Raw genomic sequence first — 23,681 nt, 5'->3', positions numbered from 1 at the left:
TTACCTCTTATCCAGGGCCTTAAGCACAGAAGCCACACAGATGATGGAGCAATCCTCCCCCAGGAACACTTTATAAAGGGGAGGGGTGTGTTTCTGGAATCTGTGGGGAGATTACAGGGGGCCTCAGAGAGTTCATGGAAAAATGGAATGAAAAGATCAATAGCTGTTTCTGCAAATGTTCCGCAACTCCATCACATATTAGGGAGCAAGACAAACTCACTGCCCCCAGGTGCTTCCAGCTGGTCACAATCACCTGCACAGGTGCGGGCAGAACTTCCCCGTGGGTCTCTGAGCCTGGGACTCTGTACTGGAGTAGAGAGCCTCATCTTTCTCGCTTGGAGGGGCTGGGGGTTTCCAATGGCAGACCTGGGGGTTGGCACTTGTAACCACTATACCACCAGGGCTCCACATACTAGGGAAGGGCCTTTTATCCTCTGAGAAGTCATCCCCAAGGCCATCGTCTCTCTAGGGATGTACGTGTGTGTGTGTGTGTGTGTGTGTGTGTGTGTAGGAGGGCAGTGCTCTGGTGGGAACTGAGGAGCCGGAAAGCCACCCATCTTTTCCTGATGGCCCTGGGAAAGCCACTGTGGGTCTCACCCTTCGTTCCTAATCTAAACAAACGTAGGCAGACTGGAGAGTGCAGCAAGGGACCCGGTCTGGGCCTCTGGCAACACAGAAAAGTGCCTGAGCTTTCTCGTCTCAGCTCTAAAGAAATGCCCAGGCCTTGTTTTCCTACGTGAATGGATCAATGACTCGATGCATGTATGTGAGTGAGGATATGTGTCTCAATAATCCATAGAAAACTGCTTCAAGTTTCCTTTAAGGACCCTGCTAGGCGACTGCGGTGCATTCGAAAGCACTATGTCGGGTTCACAGAAACCAGAGAGCCACTTGTAGGAGTGCCAGCAGTACTTCGGAAGGGAGCCTGTCTGTTAACTATAGGATCATCCGGAAACCCTTCCACCGTGAAAATCCTGATGAACCCCCAGCAACTACATAAGGAGTGATAGGGCTTCTTGGGAATGGTCCTTTCTCTCCACAAGCTGTCCCTCCCCGTCCCCTGGTCTTATATAAGAAGTTGGCGTGTCATGAAGTAAAGGCCTCTGGGTAATCCCTGCCGGAGCGAAGTGAAGGAGAGACTGAAAAGGAAGCCGTGGGTCAGACTCAGCAAGGAGGGAGAGTTGGCAGGAGGCTTAGGTTGTGAACTTGCAGTGAAACCAGAGCCTGGCCGTGGACAAAGAAAGGAATCGAGTTTTAAAACCAAATCAAATGGGAGCGAGAGTAGAAAGGCAGCAGGGAGAAAGCCCAGGAAGCTTTATGGCCAATCCGGCTCCAGATGTCCAGGGACGCGTCCGAGGGAGATGGGTGGCCAGGCCTAGGAAAGAGCAGCTGTGGGTGGAGCCCAGAGGGAAGACAGATGAAGGGAGGAAGGGCCTGAGAGGAGGTGGAGATCCGATTTTCTGTAAATTCTCACTCGGGTGTAACACACAAGACATTTGTAGGACGAAATGAAATATGCAACTAGCTCTAGGCAGTCACTCGTGGGAGAGAGGCTCTCTGAGAGGAGATGTCCGCGAGTTCCTGGGAGGCAGAAATGATGGAGTGGCAAGGTGGCGGGGTGCGTGCCAAGGGCTGGAGGGAAGCGGGATTGGGGAGGGCGGGAGCTGTAGGCGTCACCTGAATGCAGCTCCTTCACCAGGGACGACATGGTGTTGGTGATGGAGTCAGCAGCCACCAGCAGGTCATTGCGGAGGTTCCTCCTCGTACCTGAGGGGAGGCAGAGGAGATGGCGAGGCCGGGGGGTGGGGGTGGGGACAAAAGGGAGACAGGTGAGTAAGTGCCGTTCTGCTAGGCAACTGGACATAGGTGCTGGGTACCTATGAGAGATGGGGGGTGGGCCGGGCTGCTCCCACCTGCTCCTCGGCACCCAAGCCCACTGCTCTCCCTCCCTCCATCCGTCTTTTCTACCCGAGGAGCAGGATCCTGTCATGTGGGTGCTTCTTAGCCACCACAGACAACCAGACGAGACTATGTGGCTCCAGAGTCAGCATGACACCGAGGTGTCTCTAAGAGGGCCCCTGCTCCACCCCCCTTGGTCTACAGCCCCAACAAGATTCGCTTCTTAACCACTTTCTCCTTCCCACCCAATTTCCTGCCACTAGCTCTTCAGATGTCTGTGGCAATGCCACGCAGAATGCACCTTCAACTAGGGCCTGTGGAGAGGGCCGTTCTTCTCAGTCCTTCCAGGTCAGGTACATGACCTTGAGAATCTCCCCACCCAATTCCTCCCGAGGAGGCAAAGCCAAGAAGGACAAGGCATTCCCCAGGACCCACACCAAAGAGCACAGTCCCCACCCACCCAGCCCAGAGGCCCTCTTCACACACGTGCAACCTGCAGACCTTTCCCCGGAGCCCCGCCCATCTTGTGAGGAGGGGCCGGCCCTGGACTTAGGTAGCCTCCAAGTGAAAAGCTGTTCACTGAAAGGTAAGCGGACAACAGAAAAGAATCGGGAAAGGTCTCCCCAGGAATCCTGTCCTTCAGCATCCCACTAATCCTCTGTTTCAGAAACTTACCTTGAGCAAAGGCCTCTTGCACGTCTCCGCCCAGCCCACTCAGAGCGTCCTGGGGGCAGTGGGTAGGGGTGGAGCGCACAGGCATGGGCATGGCACGGCTGCCTCCGTGAGTGGGGGACGTGTGTGGCGATCCCGTGGCCTGCGCCTGGCAGGGTCAGAGAGAGAAAACGTTATTGCAGCATCGTGCTTCTTTGAAGGAGGGGAAAGGCCCCTTCACTGGGACCCACAGAGCTTCTCAGTGGGTGCGATACCCTGAATGGCTACATTGGAAAGGAAGGAGTTAGGCTGCCTGCCCCCCGCCCTGGAGAAGGGACAGGAGAGGTCGGGGAGCATCTGGCGTTACATCTTCCAAGACGATGACATGCCCATTCTTCTGGAAGTTCTGGGCATTGCCAACACCACCGTCGGCGTGCAAGGAGTCTTCTTTTTACCCTGCTGGAGCCAGGTTCACCTTTGTCATACAAACAACACCTTGGTTTTTCTAAAGACTTTAAGAGGTCTTTTGCTACAGATTTCCCTAGCATAAGACACAGTGAGGTTTCGTGACAGCTGTTTCCGTGGATGTCGATTGTTGATCTAAGAAGAGTACAATTCTCAACAACTTCAACTTCTTTACTATTTTATCATGATGTTGGGTCCTGATCTACTTGTGAGGATTGTAGTTTTCTTCACATCTGGGTAGCCTTCATACTGAAGGCTGTAGGATTTTTTTTTAAACTTCCATCTGTAAGTGCTCCCAAGTCATCTTTATTTTTGGCAAGCCAGGTTGTGTCAATGCACACCACAGGTTGTCAAGTCTTCTCCCAATCCTGAAATTGCGATCTGCATGGTCCGGTGTCTGGAAAGGTGCGTTCAGCAAACGGATCGAAGGACAAAGAGGAAAGGCTGCAACCCAGCCACCCGCCTTTCCCAAATTTAAATGAATACTCACAATGAATAATAACAAGACAGAGTCACCTTATAAATGAGCAAAATGCATTAACAGGCGTTTTCCCAAAGATATAAAAAGGCCAGCATGCACTTGCAAAGATGCTCGACGTCATTTGTCACCACAGCCGTGCAAACTCAAACAAGTAACGTGGTACTGCCCACCAACCCGGTCCACGGACCCCGCTGCCGTGGAGTCTGCTTCTGCTCCTCCGGACCCTCCGGGCAGAGCGGAGGAATGCTCTGTTACTTCCCACGCTGTACCTCCTTAAGGGAGTGGGGAGCCTCATCGGGTTGGGATGGTCGATCGTTTGCTTAACCCACAGCACTACCAATGACCTCTTTTATATACCCTCTGGGAAGGCTAAAATACAAAAAGATAAGTGTCTTCGAGAATGTGGAGAGGCTGGCACCCTTGTCCACTGCAGATGGGAATGTAAACAGCTCAGCTGCTCAGGAACAGAGTCGGGCAGTTCCTCAAACAGCTATACAGAGCCCCTGTAGGACCTAGAAATTCCCCTCCTACACACCACCTACCCGAGGGAGAAAGCCGTGTCCACATGCAGAATTTCTGCATGGATGTTGAGAGCAGCCTTAATCATAAGAGAAATGGAGAGAAAAAATACGCCCAAGTTCCCATTGACTGGTGACTGGATGAAAAAATGTGGTAGCTTATGTTAGTCTGGGTAGACTAGAGAAACAAATTCATAGACACATGTGTTTAAGAAAGAGCATTATATAGAAGAGCAATTTAATATTGAGAAAACATCCCAGCCCAGTCCAGACCAAGTTCATAAGTCCGATATTAGCCCATATGTCTGATACCAATCTATAAAGTCCTCTTCAGACTCACAAAACACATGTAATGGTGCTGAATGCAGGAAGATCACAGGCCATTGGGTGGGAAGTCTTGTGGATCCAGTGTCGTTGTAAGCATCTCAGCACTGGCAGGGGTCTCCATGTGGCTTCTGCAGCTCTAGAGGTCTGGCTGCATCAGCCTCTCTCCATGTGTCTTCTCCACAGGGATGTCTTCGCAGGGAGTGAGCAGAGAGAGTGTCTCCGTCTCCAAGGAGGAAGACAGGAGTTCCCAGAATCCTCAGGAGAAGGCCATGCCCACACAGAGGCCTCATTGGCTATGACTTGATGGACAGGCTAGACTCCACCCCTTCACTCTGAATTCTCAGGGACACCAGATTATGTAACTATGACACAGCTCCATAAACAGAATTTCACTGGGCAATCAAGAGAAACAAAGCCTGATCCACGCCACAAGAGAGGCTCTGGAACACATCACACGAAGGGAAGGGAGGGGGACACCGGAAACCACATATTGTCCGATTCTACTTGGAATGTCCAGAAGGCACACATCTGGAGGAGCAGAGGGTAGACTAATGATGGCCCTGGGTGAGCTGGGGGTGCGGGGCTAGTGAGCAGTGGGGAGCGAGTGTGAGGCCTCTTTTTGGGGTGCTCAGGGCTTTCTAACACCAGCTGCAGTGGTGGCTGCACAATGCCACGTGAACATGTTAAAAACCGGTGAATTAATTATACTTTGAGTGGGGGAGCTGGATAGTATGCGAATTAGATTTCAATAAAACTGTTATTAAAAGACACATTACTAAAGAGGACCTGATGCAGAGGGCTTAAGTGGAGAGAAAATGCTTTGAGAGTGATTAGGGCAAAGGATGTACGGATGTGCTTTATACAATTGATGTATGTATATGTGTGGATTGTGATAAGAGTTGTATGAGCCCCTAATAAAATGTTTTTTAAAAAAAAGACACATTACTGAGGACATAGTCGGACTGGGAGAAAATATTTGCAAATTATTTCTTATAAATAACTTGTACCCAGAATGTATAATGAACTCTTATACAGCTCGCTAGCGAGACACCCCAACTTAAAAAAAGCTGGGTGGGGGTGGGGGGATGACAACAAAGATTCGAACAGCTATGACACTGAAGAAGATGAACAAGTCAGGTATTATCACATTTGAAAACATTGAAAGGCCCCTTCCCACCAACCGAGATCTCTCAAACAGCGACCAGAAAAGGCCTGGCGAGGACAGGGGACAACGTGCCACTCGCTCTACAATGGCCCGACCCCTTTGGAAACCGGTGGGCGGATCCTTCTAACACGGGGCCTGACACTTGGCCCATGGCCCCAGCACGCTCACCTGTGGGGGTCTGCCCACGAGAAGTGGAAACCTCTGTGGGCCTGAAGGGTGTCTGCAACGCTCACAGCGATGCTGAGGGCCAGATAGTGGACACAGTCTGAAAGCCCTGCGGCAGAATAACAGTTCAAGGCCACGAGGTGCTCACACTGAAGGAGCACTCCCATGTGGACGAGCTTCCAAAGGACCTTGCTAAATGGACGGACGACACCAAAGACCACCTATAATTGAACTCTTCTCATCTGACATTTCCAGAAAAGGGAACCGGAAAGTTGTCTCGGGGGAAAGGAGGGGTGGGTAGGTGGGGGGTAGATAGCTAGGCCTGGACGGTGGGGATGGCTGTATAACTCTCGAGTCCCTGAAACAATTCCCGAGTTGCAACTTCACATGGGCGAGTTTCGGTACGTACATACGTAGGGCAGCAAAGGAAGCCATTTTAAAAGGCTAGTATGAACATTTTAGAATACGCCACCATGCATACTTGTGGAAGGACTTCTCACGATCTCAACCTAGAAACAGGGCAGCTTATGGAAGGAAGCTTTCAAGTGGTTCTTTTGTAATGGTTCAGCTAATATATGCTTTTTAAGAAATCAAAGAGTGTCCATGTAGAGATGGGGTTAGGAAGACAGTCACCGTTCACACTCTTTTTCTGAGGCAGTAATCAGTCATGCGGATGAACCTGGCTAGCCGAAGAGGCTGCAGAAAGTCTGCAGAAGAAATGTTCCTAGCATATGGGGTCTCGACTCAAGCCCTCCCTCAGTGCAAGAACACTTTGTTCTCATAACCTGGCCTTCCGTGATGCTCACCTTCCTGACACCATCGCTGAAGTCAAAATGGGTGCATGAGTTAATGTGGTGAAGAAAGCTGATGGTGCCCAGCAGTAAAAAGATATAGCATCTGGGGTCTTAAAGGCTTGAAGTTAAACAAGCAGCCATCTAGCAGGGAGGCAAATAAGCCCACATGGAAGAAGCACGCCAGCCTGTGTGATCATGAAGTGTCAACAGGATAAGGCATCAGATGACCCAAAACAATCGTATCAATGCGAATGAGAGGGATCAGAGTGGAGACTCAAAGCCTATTTGTAGACAATTGTATATTTTCTCACAGAAGGGTCACAAGGATGGGACAAGTCAGCCAAGATGCATTATAGCATCAATGAAACACACATCATTCCTCTAGTTCTTTAGTGCTTCCTCCCCCCCCGCCCACTATCATGACCCGGGTTCTATCTTACAAATCTGGCTAGACCAGAGTATGTACACTGGTCCAGACAGAGCTCTTGACACACAGAATCCAGGACAGATAAACCCCTCAGGACCAATAATGAGAGTAGTGACACGGAGAGGGTAAGGGGAAGGTGGGAAGAATGGAAATAAAGGGGAACCAATTGCAATGACTGAGGTACAACCTCCCCCCAACCCGGGGGATGAACAACAGAAACGTGGATGACGGGAGACAGCAGACAGCGTAAAATATGAAAAAAAAAGATAAATTATCAAGGATTCACGAGGGTGGGAAGGGGGAAAAGAGGAGCTGATACCAAGGGCTCAAGTAGAAAGAAAATGTTGTGGAAATGTGAATGGCAACATATGTACAAATTGCTTGATACAATTGACATGAATTGTTATAAGAGCTGTAAGAACCCCCAATAAAATGAATGATTAAAATTAAAAAGAAAAGATCCTGGAATTTTCCCATGAACATCTTGAAACCCTGCCATACAATTATGTTCAATAGCATATCATTCAACAGCAAAATGCTGTGAACAAACTACATGTCTATAGTGGTCATAACACAAACGAGGCAGCTTCAAAGCTTAGAGCGGCCCCTCAGCCTGTGGAGTGTTTATAGCTTCAGCTTGGGGCGGGGTGGGGGGAGGCGGAGTGCTATGAATTCAGATCCTTCAACGGACTGGAGAGAGCTGCCCAGGAACCAGGCCTGCCCCAAACCAAAGCCGTGGTGGACCAGTCGGGCTCTGTCCAGATCTCAACATAGACCTCAGATGTGATGTCCACCTTCAGTAGAAGCAGATGCCACAGCCCCACCATGGAAGCCCCCAGAGCATCGCACCAGCCTCAGGGAGCAGAAGTGGGGATCAGGATCTCTAAAGTAAGTGGCTTTAGCGTTCTTCTGGGAACGGCTGTATGGAGCATTGAGCTCCGACACATGGGAAACTCAAAGTGGAAATTAAATTCAGTTTAAGAAAACAAAAATTAGTTTTGCCCATGGAATTCAACCCACTATACCACCAGGGAGGTATTTTCTTCCTAAAAAAAATTATTGGGGCTCTTACAGCTCTTATCACAATCCATACATCAATTGTATCAAGCACATTTGTACATATGTTGCCATCACCATTTTCAAACCGTTTCTTTCTACTTGAGCCCTTGGGATCACTTTTTTTCCCCAGGGAGGAATTTCCAGTGGTCTCCGATGCACGTGACAGCTGGACATTGAATAAGGAAGACCGAAGGAGAACGAATGCGTCTGCACGGTGGTGCTGGAGAAGACTAGTGAAGGTGCCGGGGACTGCTCAAAGGACCAACAAACCCGTCTTGGGCGAAGTACAGCCAGAGTGCTCCTTAGAGGCCAGGATGGCCAGACTTTGACTTGCACCCTTTGGACCTGCTATCGAGAGACCAGTCCTGCAGAAGGACATCATGTTTAGTAAAGTGGAGGGGCAGCGAAAAAGAGGACGGCCTTCGAGGGGACGGACTGACACAGTGGCTGCGCCAATGGGCTGAAGTGTGACAATTGTGGGGCTGGCGCAGGACCGGGCCCGACTCGACGGCACTTGACAACGGCGGCGATGACAGGAAAGTCAAGCGCCCTGCATTAGTGGCAGAAATCTGCTGTCCCCTCGTGAGCACTTGGGACGTACTCAGCCGATCTCCCGTGACCTGACGGCCTCACCTCTGCCTGCGAACTGGATGTGAGAGCTGCCAGGCCTGCCGGGAACCAACGGGGGCGTTTTCAGAACTTGAGACTGCAGCTCTGCCAACGTTTTAACAGGAAAATGATGACGCAAGATGAGACGAGAGTGGGGGGACCGCCACATGTGGCCCAAACTCTAGGATCAGGAAGTGAAACTGCGGCCCACCATTTGCTGGAGAATCATCAGACCCTCTTCCTGGGATCAGTGCCCAGCACATGCCTCTCTGGGGAAGATGGAAACCAGACTCTAGAAACCATCTTTGGTCAATGAGGTGGGGCGTGAAACCAAGACTCCTGGGAAGATGCTCCTTGCCCTGGGTCTCCCAGCCCAGCCAGCACCCTGCGGTGGGGTCTCATTGGGAGGAGACAATGCTAGACCAGAGCTGTGGGGGTGGGGGTGGGGCCTGAAGCGAATCCAGGTTCGCGCAGAGCAAGACCAGAACCTGACACGCTGGAGAGGATTCCAGTCCAAAGGGCTGGGGAGAGGCACAGTTTACAGGCAACTCAATAGGAACAGGCGTTAGCCAGGTCACAGGCTGGGATTCAGGAAGGCCCAGAGGCTGGAGTGGATCCTGGATGAAGTCCAGTGGGTACGACAGCTGACTGCACCTGGGGAGGGTGACAAGAGCAGCGGGACGGGCAGCAATTCCCTGCATTCACTGTCAGGACTGCGATCTCTCTTGCCTTCAGGTCTCTACGTGGTCTCTTGGCTGCCTGCCTCACCCCAGGGGTCAACTCCAATGGTCACCTCTGGAGGAGCAGATTGGGGCTGCCTAGGAGCCCCGCAGGGCCTTGTCCCTCCTGTGTGGTAGCACTTACCTTGAGTCCTGTGTGTTATCTTGCTGCCCACTACACTTACAAACAAACCAACAACACACTGATGTTGAGTCCGTTCTAACTCAGATATCCTATAGGACAGGGTAGAAAACCTGGGGTTTCTAAGGCTCCGAGGTGCCCCCGGACATATTTCTGTGGAACACTTCCACCAGGGAGCTTAGGGAATCAGCACGGTGGCTGGCCATCGCTGCCATCGTGTCAAGGCTGACTCATAGCTACTCCCTATGGGGCTGAGACTGGAACTGTTTAGGGGAGCAGAAAGCCCAGCCTCTCTCCCTCGGAGCTGCTGACCCTGCAGATTGCTGCCTCCCCACTGCACCACCAGGGCTCCAGCTGCCCCGCGTGAGTCCTTTCTCAGAAGGTGGGCTGGGCCTGGTGACACCCTTTTATGGAATCCAGTGAATGAGAGGCCACTCCTGAGATTAGGTTATGCGAGACGGCAGTGAGCAAACACCCTCTCTCCTGGTGACCCAGTACTGCTCCAACAGCAACACGACGTAAGTGGCCGGTCTGTACCAGGGGTCCTCAAACTATGGCCCACGGGCCACATGCGGCACGTCGAGGACATTTATCCGGCCCGCAGGTTGCTTTTGCCCCGTTTTGTTTTTTACTTCAAAATAAGGTATGTGCAATGTGCATAGGAATTGGATCATAGTTTGTTTTTTAAACTGTAGTCCGGCCCTCCCACGGGTCTGAGGGACCGTGAACTGGCCCCTGTTTAACAAGTCTGAGGCGCCTGGTCTGTACAGACAGGAGTCAGTGCCTCAGAGCATCACGCCCACGGGAAGGCTTTTTCTATTCGCTCTGGAGCTAGGTTCTCTGTGCGTGGGTGTGTCCCTCTAGACATCCCATCGTTTCTTTTTCTTCCTTTGCCCTAAGAGGTAAAGATATAGCTATAGATATGAATATTTATTCAATAGAAATACTTATCAAATAAATAAATGTTTAAATCTACAGATGTAAGTACTTAAAAAAACTGCAAGTTAGGTGGGAGTGGTCCTGGCATCTTTTGACTTCTGCTCCTGAGCAATCTTCAAGAGGCTTGACTTTTGCTGAATCTCTACTTTCCTTCCCTGTTTACTCTCTTACATCTCAAAAGAGAAGGACTCAAGATACACCTGATGCTAGTCCTGCCTCGATAAGATCACAGGATTAAATGGAATTATAGCTCAGGCATTGAGGTTAGGATTTACAATACACACACACACACACATTTGGGGTGTGTGTGTAATACAATTCGTAGTGACACCTTTAGGGTGATAACCACAAAGTCAGCAATCTGAAAGTACCGGCCACTTGAGGGAGAAAAGACAAGGCTTCCTACTCCTGTAAAGATTTAGTCTCAGAGACACACGGAGTCTGCCCCACAGGGTGGCGATGTGGGCAGGATCAACCCGGTGACAGTGAGTCTGGGGTTGGAAGTCAGTTCAGAACAGCCTTGCACACACTCTCCTACCTGCTCCCCGACGAAGCCAACTGCCCTCTGGTGAGTGGTCCCGTGGGGAGGAACTGTGACCAACACAGAGGTCGCCAGTCAACGGCTGGTCTTGAACTGAGACCCTCAGTCCCACGGCAGCTGAGAAATGGAGTCCTGAGCACACCCGTGTCAGGGAGCTTGGAAACTGCCAAAAAATGTTCGGGTTCTGGGGTGGTTGACCTCGGTTCTTGCTGCTCGACACAGAAAGCCCTTTTGTAAATCCAAGTAACTTTGATGCGGGAAAGGGAAGTTTCAGGTATAGCCGTCTCAGATAGTAGCCAGTTTCTCAGGAAAGCCTGCAAGGCCAGATGGCGGGGGCCATGGGAAGGCTCGAGACAGAAAAGGACCACTCCAGGGGAGCGCTAAAAACCACATGGAAAACGGCGGGAAAGTGGAGCCCATGGAACCAAAGAGGAGCCCCGGGAGCAGAAGGAGGAAGAGAGGTGCGTGTCTGCTGCACACATGGGGAGATCCTACCCTCGACCGGCCAGAGAGCAACTGAAAGGGGGGGGGGGTCTTGACCTGTCTGCTATTTATCCCCTCCTATCCCCCCACTGGCTGGAGGGGGTGGGGCAGGGCGGGCCATGGTTGAGGGTACTGGCCAATCTTAGTGGCTGACTTCAGGCGCACATGTGTGACCAGTTGTGAGTGCCCAGGTTGATCTCCACCTGGGCTGAGGTGACATGGGTCTGAGCATGCCTGGTTTGGATGGGCCCCCTAGGTGTCTAATGTGTGCCTGATTCCTTCCACCCCTTTCCTGCGGCACAGACAGCTGACTTGCCTCTAACGCGGGTATTCGGCGGAGACAAACCCCTTCATCCCTAATCTTTCTGCCTTTCCAGATGATGCCAATCGTGACGGCATGTGGATTAAAACCCCAAAATTAGTCTCTGAGCTGGAAAACCCAGCACTGGAGGCTCCACCCACAGGCGCTGGGAGGTGGTTATTTGTCCTGTGCAGTTTCTAAATACGCTGTGACACAATTGATGTGCCACTGGTTAGAAGCACTGGGCAATTCACAGGCTAAAGTTGATGTTTCCCTGTATGCTATTAGCTCCATCCCAGAGGAAGGGCATTTGGTAGACAGTGAAAGGGAAACGGGAGGAGGGGTGTGTGTGTTAAGATGTGAGAGACCAGGCTCACAGATAAGACCCTAGGAAAAAGGGCCATGGTTGAGAAGAGCAGCAGAGCATAAATATTCCTAAGTCCCTTCTAGAATTTCGGAGGACCCTGCACACAGACCCCCCACCCCCACTGAGAGCACCCGTTGCTTCTTTCAGGTGTGAACCAAAGACCCCGAGGCGTTTCTCTGGTGTGATTTCAGGAACCCAGGGGAAGAGCTGTCGGCTGTAGTGTGGGCTGCCTCTGAGTGAGCAAGGAAGGGGCAGTGCGGGTCGCCGGGAAGGGTGTCCCTGCAGAAGTCAGGAGGCCCACGCACCTACTTTGTCCCCACGTGTACCTTGAATTTTCTGGGGCTCAGTTTTCTCACTCGATGGCCTCTCTGTTTTTTTTCTTCAGATTAGGCAGTTCTAGGGCTCTCTGCTCGCAGCGAAGTGACTTCCCCTTGGACAAGCTCTTTCTGGGCCAGGACCACTCTGTCGGCGGGACCGCCTTTCTCTTCTCCGTGGTCAGGGTTCCCGCACAGCAGGTTCTACGTCTAACACGCTGGTCTGGTGAGTGGACTGGAAACCAGAGCTGCTGCTCCTCCGGGCCTCGAGCAAATGAGGCCCACTGAGGAGGGGGACTGTCTCCAGAGGGACAGGGGACTAAAGGTTCTCTAGGTAAAGACGCAGGCAGCCGGGACACCACAGGGCAGTGCTTGCAGCGAGGGCAACTGGTTTGTGTGTTCTCTGCCCACCTCATGGGCCTGGGCCAGAAGGACACGCTAACACGCTACAGGCATCCGCTCGAAGCTGCACTTCAACTCGGGCACAGGTGGTACATGGGGAGCGGGTCAACGCCAAGTCCTCCACTGGGTGTATCTTGGCTGAAGGGCATTCCTTAGGAGGCTGGGAGGGGGGACAGCACAGCTGAGACCTGGGATCACACAGAAACCTGTAAAGGTGGAGGAATTCATTGGGCGAGGCTATAAAACAATAGGTGCTTCTAGGTTTAAGCTGTCAGCCAAGGGGCCAGCAGCCCAGGGAAGCAGAGGTACATGCTCCTTGGCGCTTTATGGTTTCTGGAGGCAAGAATAGTGGGATCTTGTTGTAACACAAACTCCTACACAGATTTGGCTAGGGCACCGGCCAATCCTGAGTCCGGATGCCATCTAACTCAGGTTAGAGGGCTCTTGTGGTTGGAATCATGGAGCTGGAGAAACATGACAATCCCAGAGGCTCCTCACTTTTTCTAAGCCAGGAAGCACTGTAAGAGCTGGGGAGGCTGTGCCTGGAAAGTAAGCTTTTCTTTCTGAGGGTTCATGACCCCCCAAAATAATCTCTGTTTAGGACCAACATTTATCTTACATTTGCAGGGGGCGGAGCCTAGAGAGGCCACAGGGTCCCAAACCAATCAGGAGGAAGGTTTCTAGGTCCCCTCATTGCTTCAGTCTGCTAGGAAGAGACCCCAGTCCATTTGCATCATTGTGTGAAGTGCCAGGAGAAGCAGACTGGGACCACAGCACCCTGTTCCTGGGACCAGAAGGAACAGATCAGCCAAGGCCTCTCACACCTCCTACAAGATCCGGCTGTCAAGTCAATCTCCACTCACAATGACCCTCTACCAGGGTGTCACTGCCCTCCAGGTTTCCAACGCTGTCCCTCTTTACAGAAGCGCTACATCTTTCTCCTGTGGAGCAGCTAGTCGGTTCAAGCAATCTCTCGACCTTTTCGTTCGCTGCCTGCACCACTCTAGAATGGGACCAAAACACCCAGCTCACTACCATCAAGTGGATACCAGCTCACAGCAACCCCATAGGACAAGGTAGAACTGTCCCTGTGGATTTCCGAGACTCCTCGAGGGGGCAGAGAGCCAACAGGGCACCCTGGAATAGGGCGACCCATTTCTAGTATAAGCGAGGAATGTAAGACTGGAGGAACCGGGTCGTGGCTCAGTCTCTTGTCTAGGCCATGGATCAAACACTGGAGCCAAAACAGGTTCAGAGAGTGCCAGAGAAGGTTGGCCTGAGGCCGCTGCGCTCCTTCCCCAAGGCGTGTGTGGGAGCAGTCACAGGGATGGGGACTGGCCACGAGCACTGACCAGAGCAACTGCCTGGGGAGAAAGGCCCATCTGCAGTAGGGAAGTGGCCCTGTGATGCCCTGGGCCAAGTTATCACCTAAATAAGCTTCCTATCCCTGCATTTTCCCTGCTGGATAGGTGTGAGTGTTTATCTCCTGGGCACATGTTACAGTCCGGCGGTCAGGTCCAGAGAGGCCTGTGTGGCAGAAACACACACAAACACACACACACATCTGAGCTAGGTTGTTATCATGGCAACAGGATGAGAGGCACCGAAGTCTCCATTTTTCGCTCTGACTCATGGATACCTGCCAGGTAGCAGATGGCCTGTGTGGACAATTACCTTCATTTTGCTGCAGTGTATTTAAATTAAACAAGCCGGCCTCTTGCTGCCTGCCGCCTTTCAGCAGAACAAAAACCAAACACTGCACTGGGCGAAGGGGTTGCAAGTCTGCATGGGAGGCAGCCGTGTGCTCGTAGAGAAGTACCTGGGATACAGGTTGGCCCATGGGTTGTTTGTTTTTTTTCCCTTCAAGAAAAGGCAAAAAGAAAATAAACCTCCCACCCCCCCTACTACTGTTCTGAGCCAGGGACGGCAACAACTCTTCCAGGAAGACACAGATGCTTAATGCAATGTGGGGATAGAGGGGGCGGGGGCAAGAGAGGAGGGGAGCAAGGGAGAGGTACGCCGGGATTACCTGGTGTTGCGCTGTCTTCCACGCTGCGGGACTGGAGGACAACTGCCCCACACAGCACGCGTTCAGACGGCATTGGGACCAGGGGTGGAAGTGAGAGGACAGGTGCAGAATGGGGTGACGATGAGAAAGGCACCCCTGACCGGGAGCAGGGGAACCCCCCTGGGATGAAGGAAGCACTGGGTAGCAGAGTACCTCAAGACATTCTTGTCTTGCCAAAGGTGCTAGCCTCCAGCCTAGAAGCGGGCCTTGAAAAACCTGACAGAGGGGTGGAGGAGGTCGATGGCATTGCTCTCCTCTTAGCACCGGCCCATTTATTTATTGTGCGTGTCTGCAGGGGACAGAGAGGCGGCCACAGCGTCCGTCAGGAGGTCCCTCCCCCGAGGGCTGACAGCCACTTGTTCCCACATCCCCTCAGACTGCTGGGCTTTCACTCACACACCACCTGTCACTCACGGCGGTGGCTCGTGGGGTGAGTGGATGTGGACAGGAAGCAGCTCCTCGGGGACTGCTAGGTGCTGCGGGATCAGTGTTGGCAGCGTGTGAAAGGTTACGGCTCCCAGCCTCCACGATTCTGCCCCTTTTCTGGTGATGCTACATTATGCACCAGACTAAGCCGACCCCAGGCTGAGAAGGGGGGGCGGGGGCAAGAGGTCTCATTATCGTTCTTAGTGGAAGGAGGAAGGGATATTAACTTTCGGGACAAAGAACAAGCTATTAAAACTTGCCATAAACCCACAGATCAAAAGGACGTTGAAATCTAAACTTTCAGGTAGGCGAGCTCATACATTCCAAGGCTGGGGCTTCCTCTCTGTCTGTTTCTGAAAGGGGCGTCTCATTAGTCTTCGCACGCACGGAAGCTTTCCGGAGTCTGTCCTCAGCAAAAGGACCAGGGACCCCACTGAGGGAAGAATCCCTGTGGAATGCACATCAAACACTCACACCGCTTCTGAGAAGTAAAATCCCGGGCTCCAAGGAGGGAGAGTCCTAAAGCAATGACCGGCAGCGCAGGGACCCATCAGTGGTACTTGAAGATTCAAAGTCAATTGCTTTTAAGTGCTACTTTAGAGTAACAATACGTGTGTGGTGAGGCCTGGCACCGTATTCAACCACACGACCCTCTTTGTGGAGTGCCTGTTAATGATATGGCGTGGGGAGGACATGGACCCAGTTTTGACTCCAGCTGTGTGACCTTGACCTAGACCTCTGCGCCCCAGAGCCTTCCTATATAGGATGTGGCTAAGAGTATCACCCCCCCACCCCCAGGATGGCGAGGATTAACATAGAATGACCCACACACCCTGCTCAACAGGTTACCTATTGTATTCTCCTTTGTAAGGTGCTGGTGGGGGGTCGAGGCAAGGTCTCCATCTCAGCGTGCTCACAGTCCACGGGGAGCAGGCAGCTGGCAGACAAGAGAGGGTGCCTAGCAGGGCTATGTAGGAACAGAAGCAGGGAGGTGAGAGGTCTGCGTCTGTCTAACAGGGTCAGGTTGTCCAGAAGAGGGGTACAGGCTCGAAGGACAAGGCTCCGGAAGTGTAATGCAGGCAAGGAACGCGCCTGGGCAAAGGCAGTCGGGCTTGAGGGAGGCGCTGGCTCCTGGGAGATAGAGGAGCGGCCTGGCGAGGCTGTTGCAGATGTGCGGTGGGAAAAAAGTGTGAGCCTCCTGGGGCCACTGAGCTGGTGCAACAGGGCCACAGAGCAGCAAACAACGGTCTACTGGCCAAATCCAGCCAACTGCTTTTGCGGTGCATGAGCCGAGAATGGCCTTGGCCTTGTTCACGTGGTTGATGATGTTCCCTATTAATGAGCCGGCCTCCCCTCACAGCGACCCTCTGGACCACGGAATGGCAGTGCCTGTCCCCGCCCTCCTCACAACTGTTGTCATGTATGAGCCTGTGGCTGTCGCCAGTGTCTCAGTTCACCTTGCGGAGGACCGTCCTCTGCGGAGTTGTGATGGCCTGAATGGCGCGGAGTGTGGAGTCTCTGGAGTACTTCTTCACTTAGACTGGTCCAAAGTACTTGGGACACAGAGACTTGCCATCCTCACTTCTAAGGAGCAGCCTCACTGTACTGCTTCCAAGATAGCGCGGCTTGTCCGCGGTATATCCATCTTGTCCCCCAACCTTGCCATGCCAAGGCAGCAATTCTGCTTTTTGATACTTTAAAGCGCTCTTTTACAGCAGATTTGCCTGGTATCATAGGCCATTTGATTCTGTGATCGCTGCTTCCTTGGGCATTGACTGTGGGTTCAAAATAAAATGAAATCCAGTTAACTTCAATCTCTCCTTGTTTGCCATGACGGTCTGCATTGGTCCACTTGTGAGAATTCTTGTCTGGTTCGTGTTGAGGTGTAACCCCTACTGCAGGCGGTTGTCTTTGGTCTTCATCAGTGAGTGCCTTCACCTCCCCGCGGGTTCCCGGAAGCAAGGCTGTGCCAGCTGCACGTTGCAGGCTGTTAACGAGCTTTCCTCTAACCTGCGGTCTTCTTCAGAGAAGCCCAGCGTCTCCATGACTTGCTCGGCATACCGACTGGATAAACAGAGTGAAAGGACGTAACCCTGACACGCACTTTCAGGTTGTAGCAACTGCAAATCACCGGAAGCTTGTGAGATTCCTGGGGCTCAAGTCCAGGACCCACGTTCAGAACCTAGAGAGCATGGCCAACACCCAGGGTCAGGAGGGCAGGGCCAGTGTGTGGAGCAGCGGTTCTCAACCTTCCTTATGCCGTCACCCTTTCATACAGTTCCCCATGTTGTGGTGACCCCCCAACCATAAAATTATTTTTGTTGCTACTTCGTAACCGTAATTTAGTTAGTTATGAATCGGGCGACCCCTGTGATAGGGTCATTTGACCCCCAAGGGGGCGCAACCCACAGGTTTGAGAACTGCTGGTCTAGAAGGTCTCAGAAAAGAGGAGATTATTTTCAAGCCTCAAGAACTGATGTCGATTGTTGTGTTGGGGTTTTCGCTTGCTTGGAGTGAGTTCTCCATTCTCCCCCATGGATTGCTCACATTTTTTGATAGGAATGTCTACTCTGGGCCTGTTCCACCACTGCACTTAGGAAGCCAATCACTTGTGTCCTAGATTTACAGATGAAGAGGAACTTGTACTTTACGACTTTTGGGATTATCAGATAGAGTGAAAGTATATTGCATGTGACAAGGACATGAGGGGGAGGGGGAGGGGAGATGACGGGGATTGAATCGTGTTCATCTGGTTGGGCCACTATTCTCAGTGGTTTAGCAGCTCTGTGGCGATGCGATCTGTCAATCGGGTAGTGATGTTCCCCTCTCCCTTGAGATGATCTCTGTGAGTTGTATGGGATGTGCGAGGGCGCGATGAAGCACCCTTACTCAGGTCACAGCCCCGATTCAATGTCAGGGGAGTGTCCTTGGGGGGTGGCTTACATGGTCTTCTCTCTTATGAAGAGAGAAAAGGGGAGAGAAGAGGACAACAAGGAGGGTCCTGATTACCATCAAGAAAGAAGAGACACCGTGTGGAAAAAGAGTGGTAGGAAACTCATTGAGGTAGCAATGGTACAATTCTACTTGATGTGATTGAAATATGGAATGAGACATTATATGTATTGGGTTCTAACTAATAAAAAAGAAAGAAGAGACAGGAGCACAGCATGTCTTTTGGACCCACAGTCCCTGCACTGAGACCCTCTTAGATCCAGGGATGGATTGACGCCAAGAGACATGGCGACCTCCATGGCTGCTGGGCCCACAGATGTTGAAAGGAGAAAAGGAACTACCTCCCCAAACTGTGAAAGCACACGTTTCTGTTTGTTAAAGCCATCCATGTGAGTATTTTGTTACAGCAAGTCAATAACTAAGACAGGAGTTGGTGACCCTGCTAGTATTTGAATTATCAAGCTACTTCAGTAGAACAAACTGACGGATGAGGGGTGAAAGTCGTTTAAGTGCCTACATAGCCCTGGTGGTATAGTGGTTACCTATTGGACTGTAATCCGCAAGGTCAGTAGTTCAAAACCATCAGCAGGAAAAATATGGGGCCCCTAAAGAGTTAGTCCCAGTCCTCGGGGATAGTTCTCCCCTGTCCTATAGGGGCACGATGAGTGGGCATTGAATTGATGGCAGTGAGTCTGGTTTTTGCTTTGTGGATCAAGAAGCACATTTACTGTCTGGCCCCTTAGAAGAAGCTTTGCTGAGCTGTGCTATAGGCAAAGGCGGGAGGAAGCTGTTAAGGGTTTCTGGGAAGCAGAGTGATGTGGTTGGTTAGACCTGCTGTGGGGCCAGGTGAAGAAGGGACCTGATTAAGAGACTAGAGATACGAAGATCTCTCAGGAGGCTTTTCCAACCAGCCAGGTGGCAGCTAAAGGAGGCTGGAATGAAGACTTGTAACAAGAATAGAAAGGAGAAGAGCGATACAAGCAATCTTCTGGAGGAGAAAGAGTTGACTAAACTTTGGCAACTGAGAGAGAAGCGCAACAGAAAGCTCTCGGGTCTTCAGTAGAAGCAGAGAAGGTGCTGGTCATAACACTTACAGAAGCAGGAAATATGGGCAGAGGAATGATGTGTGGGGATAAGGAGACTTCTTGGCACCTGAACTATGTAATATCCCATATCCAAACCTCAGAACAAGACATTCTGAGATGGCTTAGGGGGTCAGACTGGTATCATTGAGAAAGTTCTTTGGATTTACATAGGTACTTAACTGGGGGCAATTTTACCCGCCAGAAGTTTTGGCGGGGTACTACTGGAACCTCCTTGATAGAAGTCAGGGGTGCTGGTAAATAGTCTACAATGCTCAGGACAAACCTCTGTCCATCCCCCAGCCTACAGGAACTTTTTGCCCAAAATATCAGCAGTGCTGACGCTGAGGGTGACTCAGGCATGTGATCACACAGGATGACTTGCTCGGCGTCTCTCCTCATGGTGGTGTGCTGCTGTGGAAACCGAGGCAGGTTCCCATTAGCCTCAAACGGCAATCGCCCTATTTTGCACAGAACATCAAAACCAGGTTTAGGCTCAGCTGTACAGCCAGTTGCCCTAGAGACTGGACAAGCATCATCACTTGAGGAAATGCCTACATGTACTGCATGTACACGGTCACAGGTACAACCCCTTGCCAAGAGAAGGGAAGGGTTTGAGAGAATGAGGACGCACCCGCCTATTGGGGGCGTGGCTAAGAATCAGAGGGAAGCGGAAGGAGAGGGATCTTGTTAAGCAGCTGATGCTGTTTTGTTTCCTTTTGTTTGGAAAGGGGGGAGGGAGGGGGTGGCAGGAAAAGGCCTTGGGAAGGAGTCTGCTATTGAATAAAAGCCCAGACAATGAAGTGAGGGCCCAAGGATTTCAAAGTCACCCAAGTAGATTTCCACTGACCCTGCTTTGGTGTAGAGCCTGTCCTCCATACACCAACTGGTGTGCATGATGAAGGTGCCCAAGAACGGAGGGCTGGGAGTTCATAGATGAGGACTGACATTTTTAACGGCTATGTTATGTGTTAGTTGGGGGGAAAATGAGGGTTTTTTTCCTTTTTTCCCCAACAAGGCTCTATGAATGAAACGTGCCATGCAGTAGGGCAGATATAAGATCAAATCCCTCCCTTCAGTGAGATATGGCTATTCAACAGGATGTTTGAGGGAGAGGAGGTGGGGCGAGGCCGAGTTTGCAGTTCACAGCTGTCCAGTCTACGGCTCCACAGAAAGGTCAGTCTGAGACTGCTGCTGCCTTGCTCGCCGTCCAGGCCAAGGGCGTCCCTGGCTGCCGACTTTTCCCTTCTTGAAACGCTCCAGGCTTTCATAAGAGCTCACCGGGCTGCTGCCCCATCGTCCTCTCGCTGTCCCCGCCCCTTTCTTCTTTTGCTCAACTATGCATTTTCCTTAAGGCTCGGGGTCATAGCTTCAACCCTCATTCTCCCATCCAAGGACTCACCAGGCCTGACCCTGCTGAGCTCCCACCCTCAGACACCATCAGGCACGTTCAGGGAGGTGTGGCCGTAGACCAACCCTCATTCTATGGTGCGTAGTTCCAACTCTCCATTTTCCTCCTGGAATTTTAGGTGCATTTCTTCAAAACACCGAGTGGATGTCTTTGCCTGGCTGGTCTGTGTTAACTCAGTATGTCTAAAATGAGATCAAAGCCCCTGGTGAATGAGGATCAAGTCCCCCACATTCACTGAATGGCATCTGTTTTTCCCCCCGATTCTCAGACTCAAAGCCTAGAAGACCTCTTGTACCCACCCTTTCTCTGGGTTAACAGGAGCCCTAGAGGTCAGTGGTCTAAGTGTCAGGCTGGTAACTCTAAAGGTCAGCCGTTCAAGGCCACCAGTTGCTCTGCAGGAGGAGGACAAGGCATCTGCTCCCACAGAGCTCTGCAGTCCCAGGAACACGCTGAAGCAATTCTCTTCTGTCCAATCAGGTTGGGCCGCGTTAGAATCGCTTCCGCGGTGCACTCCCCTTGAAGCTGAGCTTTGGACGGCAGGGTTCTCAGAGGGTAGGGGTGTTCTCGGAGGGTAGGGGTGTTCTCGGAGGGTAGGGGAACCCGAGCAACTCAGTACTGTTGCTGTGGAAACATTTCTCCAGCCAGGTGTGCAAGGGGTTTCCCTGGAGGTGATGGGGGCTGGTCTTCAGCCATGGCATGTCTTCAGGCCCGGAGTGCACAAAGATGGACATGTAGTACAGACGGGCCATGACAAAGCGAGTGAGTGCAGACATCCCTGAGGAGGTGATGGCACAGGCTAGGGGTGCTGCCTTGTCCGCAAGGCTCGTTTTCCTGGGCAGCCGCAGGGTGTGTGATGACATAGAAGCACCTATTTGAAATACTGCTACGACTTTCCGTCTCGGGGGGCAAAAAGGGAAAACATGAAACAAAACTACGATTCGGGTACAGACTGAAGAAGGACCACGCGTTAAACTTTTGCCAGGATATAGACTGTTTAGGTGCATGTGATGGGGCATGGATCCAGGTCTCAAAGTCAGACAGTCACACGGCACACCAGGTCCGTCAGTGTTTACTGAGACACACGTGTGTTGTTTGTGGGCCGGATACCACCAACCTGACTAATGTCTCTGTGTTGAGAGCTTAATTGCAACCACTAACTAAATTTTTGAAGGTTGGATTTGGGTAGAATTTATCTTTTAAAATGCGCAGTTCAATACTCTGGTTTTTCTTCAGATGGTATAAATCTTTTGCCTTTTTAACAATGCCAAGTTCACGGTTTTAGGTATCTGCAGTGAAATACTGACCAATAAATGAACATAACTCCTTTGCTTTTAGGGAAGAAGCAGACTCAGGCTTTTACTCCCTAGTACACTGAGACACACTGTCAGGAGAGTCCGGTCCCTGGAGAGGGACCTCGTGCTTGGTAAAGTGGAGGGGTGGGGGGACCAGAGAAAAAGTGTAAGGCCTTCAATGAGACAGGCTGACACGGTGGCTGCAACAATGGGCTCAGGTAGGGGAACAATTGTGAGGATGGCACAGGCCTGCGCCGTGTTTCCTTCTGTTGTGCATATAGTCGCTATGGGTCAGAACCAGCTCACTGACACCTCACAACAGTGGGGCCAAGAATACAGGGGCCAGAGGGCCCAGAAGCTTTGAGGCGAGTGGATCTGACTCACTTCCCAATGAGACTGTATCTAAGCGTTAAGCAAACCAGAAGGAGAAATGACCCGGGAGGCCAGTCATGGAATCAAGGGACACCCTGACAATTCCTTTAATGGACAAAGAGAAGGTTTCTGCTTGTTGCTGTGTAGACCTGTATCTATCTATTGATTTTTGGTGGGAAGTGCTTTTTCTTAAACTTACAAAATTGGTGTTCGCGAGGTTTGTTGGGACCATCATGGCTCAATCATGGGTAGCTAAGTATCGAGTGCTCTTCTGCTGAAGCAAAGAAGCCCTGGTAGCATTGTTGCCAACCATCAAGTCAGTGGTTCAAACCCACCAGACATTCCGCAGGGGGCAGAGAAGGCTGCTCTCCTAAAGAGCTACAGCCTCAGAAGCCCTAGAGTCGCTATCAACCAGAATTGACTTGCCTGCCCTCAGTTTCCTCTGAGGAAACCATGGCCAGAGGGGGCTTCTGGGAGGCAGTGCAAACCAGGTGGTTAACCCGTCTTTGCAAATAATCGAGGTTTGTTGTTGCCTGGCCTACAAATCATGAAGGGCAAGAGTCCATTTGATATCTTAATGGGATCCTGTAAAAAGAGAGGAGCTGAGTTTGGCAATGTTCTCATACTGGCAACATCCAGGATTCCTCGCCTGGAATCACCTTCGGCGTGCCACCCACTATGTATATGGGTCAAGGCAATGCCTGTGGGAATCATATCTCTATCGCTATCTAGATATCTCACTCAATGTCCAAAGGTATAGACCATATCACCTGTCCATCAGTTAGGGTAATGTGGTGAGATGCTTACTGTGATGTCGTTCTATCTTTTCACTCTACTTACTATCTGTATGTGGAGCAAGTAATCTGACAAAATGTACTCGAGGAAGGTGAACATGGGACTGGGATTAAAGGAAGGCTGGTTCACAACCCGTGACAGGCAGAGGACACCACCTTGCTGGACGACAGCATGGGGGACTTGAAGCGTTTGCTGATGAACACACAGACGACAGCCTGCGTGTGGATCGCAACTCAGCGGAAAGCAAACCAAACCCCGCACCACTGGACTGATAGACAATATCATGTTAAACAGGGAAAAGATAGACGTCGTCAAGGATTTCATTCTACTTGGATCTGCAGTCAATGTTCATGGAAGTGACGGTTAAAAAGAAAGAGTCAGATGAAGTGTTGCAGCTGGAAAATTGACCGGCCAAGCCGTCTTTAAAAGTGTTAGAGAGCGAGGAAGACACTTTGAGGCCGTGGTAGTTTCCTCTCCCTCAAAAGCATCGGACAAGGCAGAAGGAAGCCACCAAA

At 51.4% G+C, this 23,681-nt stretch overlaps 1 protein-coding gene across 7 annotated transcripts in view; it reads right to left on the bottom strand.

Annotated features, from left to right (window-relative positions):
• Positions 1-23,681, bottom strand: part of DTNB (dystrobrevin beta) — a 313,250-nt gene that overhangs the window by 7,330 nt on the left and 282,239 nt on the right. For 5 of the 7 annotated variants that reach the window (XM_075557010.1, XM_075557012.1, XM_075557013.1 and 2 more), the window contains 2 exons: positions 2,575-2,719; positions 1,678-1,767 (listed from right to left, as the gene is read on the bottom strand). In XM_075557010.1, coding sequence (XP_075413125.1) covers positions 1,678-1,767; positions 2,575-2,719 — 235 coding nt within the window. The remainder of the gene's footprint in view (positions 1-1,677; positions 1,768-2,574; positions 2,720-23,681) is intronic. The other 2 variants (XM_075557015.1, XM_075557017.1) reach the window with 1 other exon arrangement.

The sequence above is a fragment of the Tenrec ecaudatus genome, chromosome 8, assembly GCF_050624435.1.
Source record: "Tenrec ecaudatus isolate mTenEca1 chromosome 8, mTenEca1.hap1, whole genome shotgun sequence".
Taxonomy (NCBI): domain Eukaryota; kingdom Metazoa; phylum Chordata; class Mammalia; order Afrosoricida; family Tenrecidae; genus Tenrec; species Tenrec ecaudatus.
This window is presented reverse-complemented; position numbering and strand designations above follow the sequence as displayed.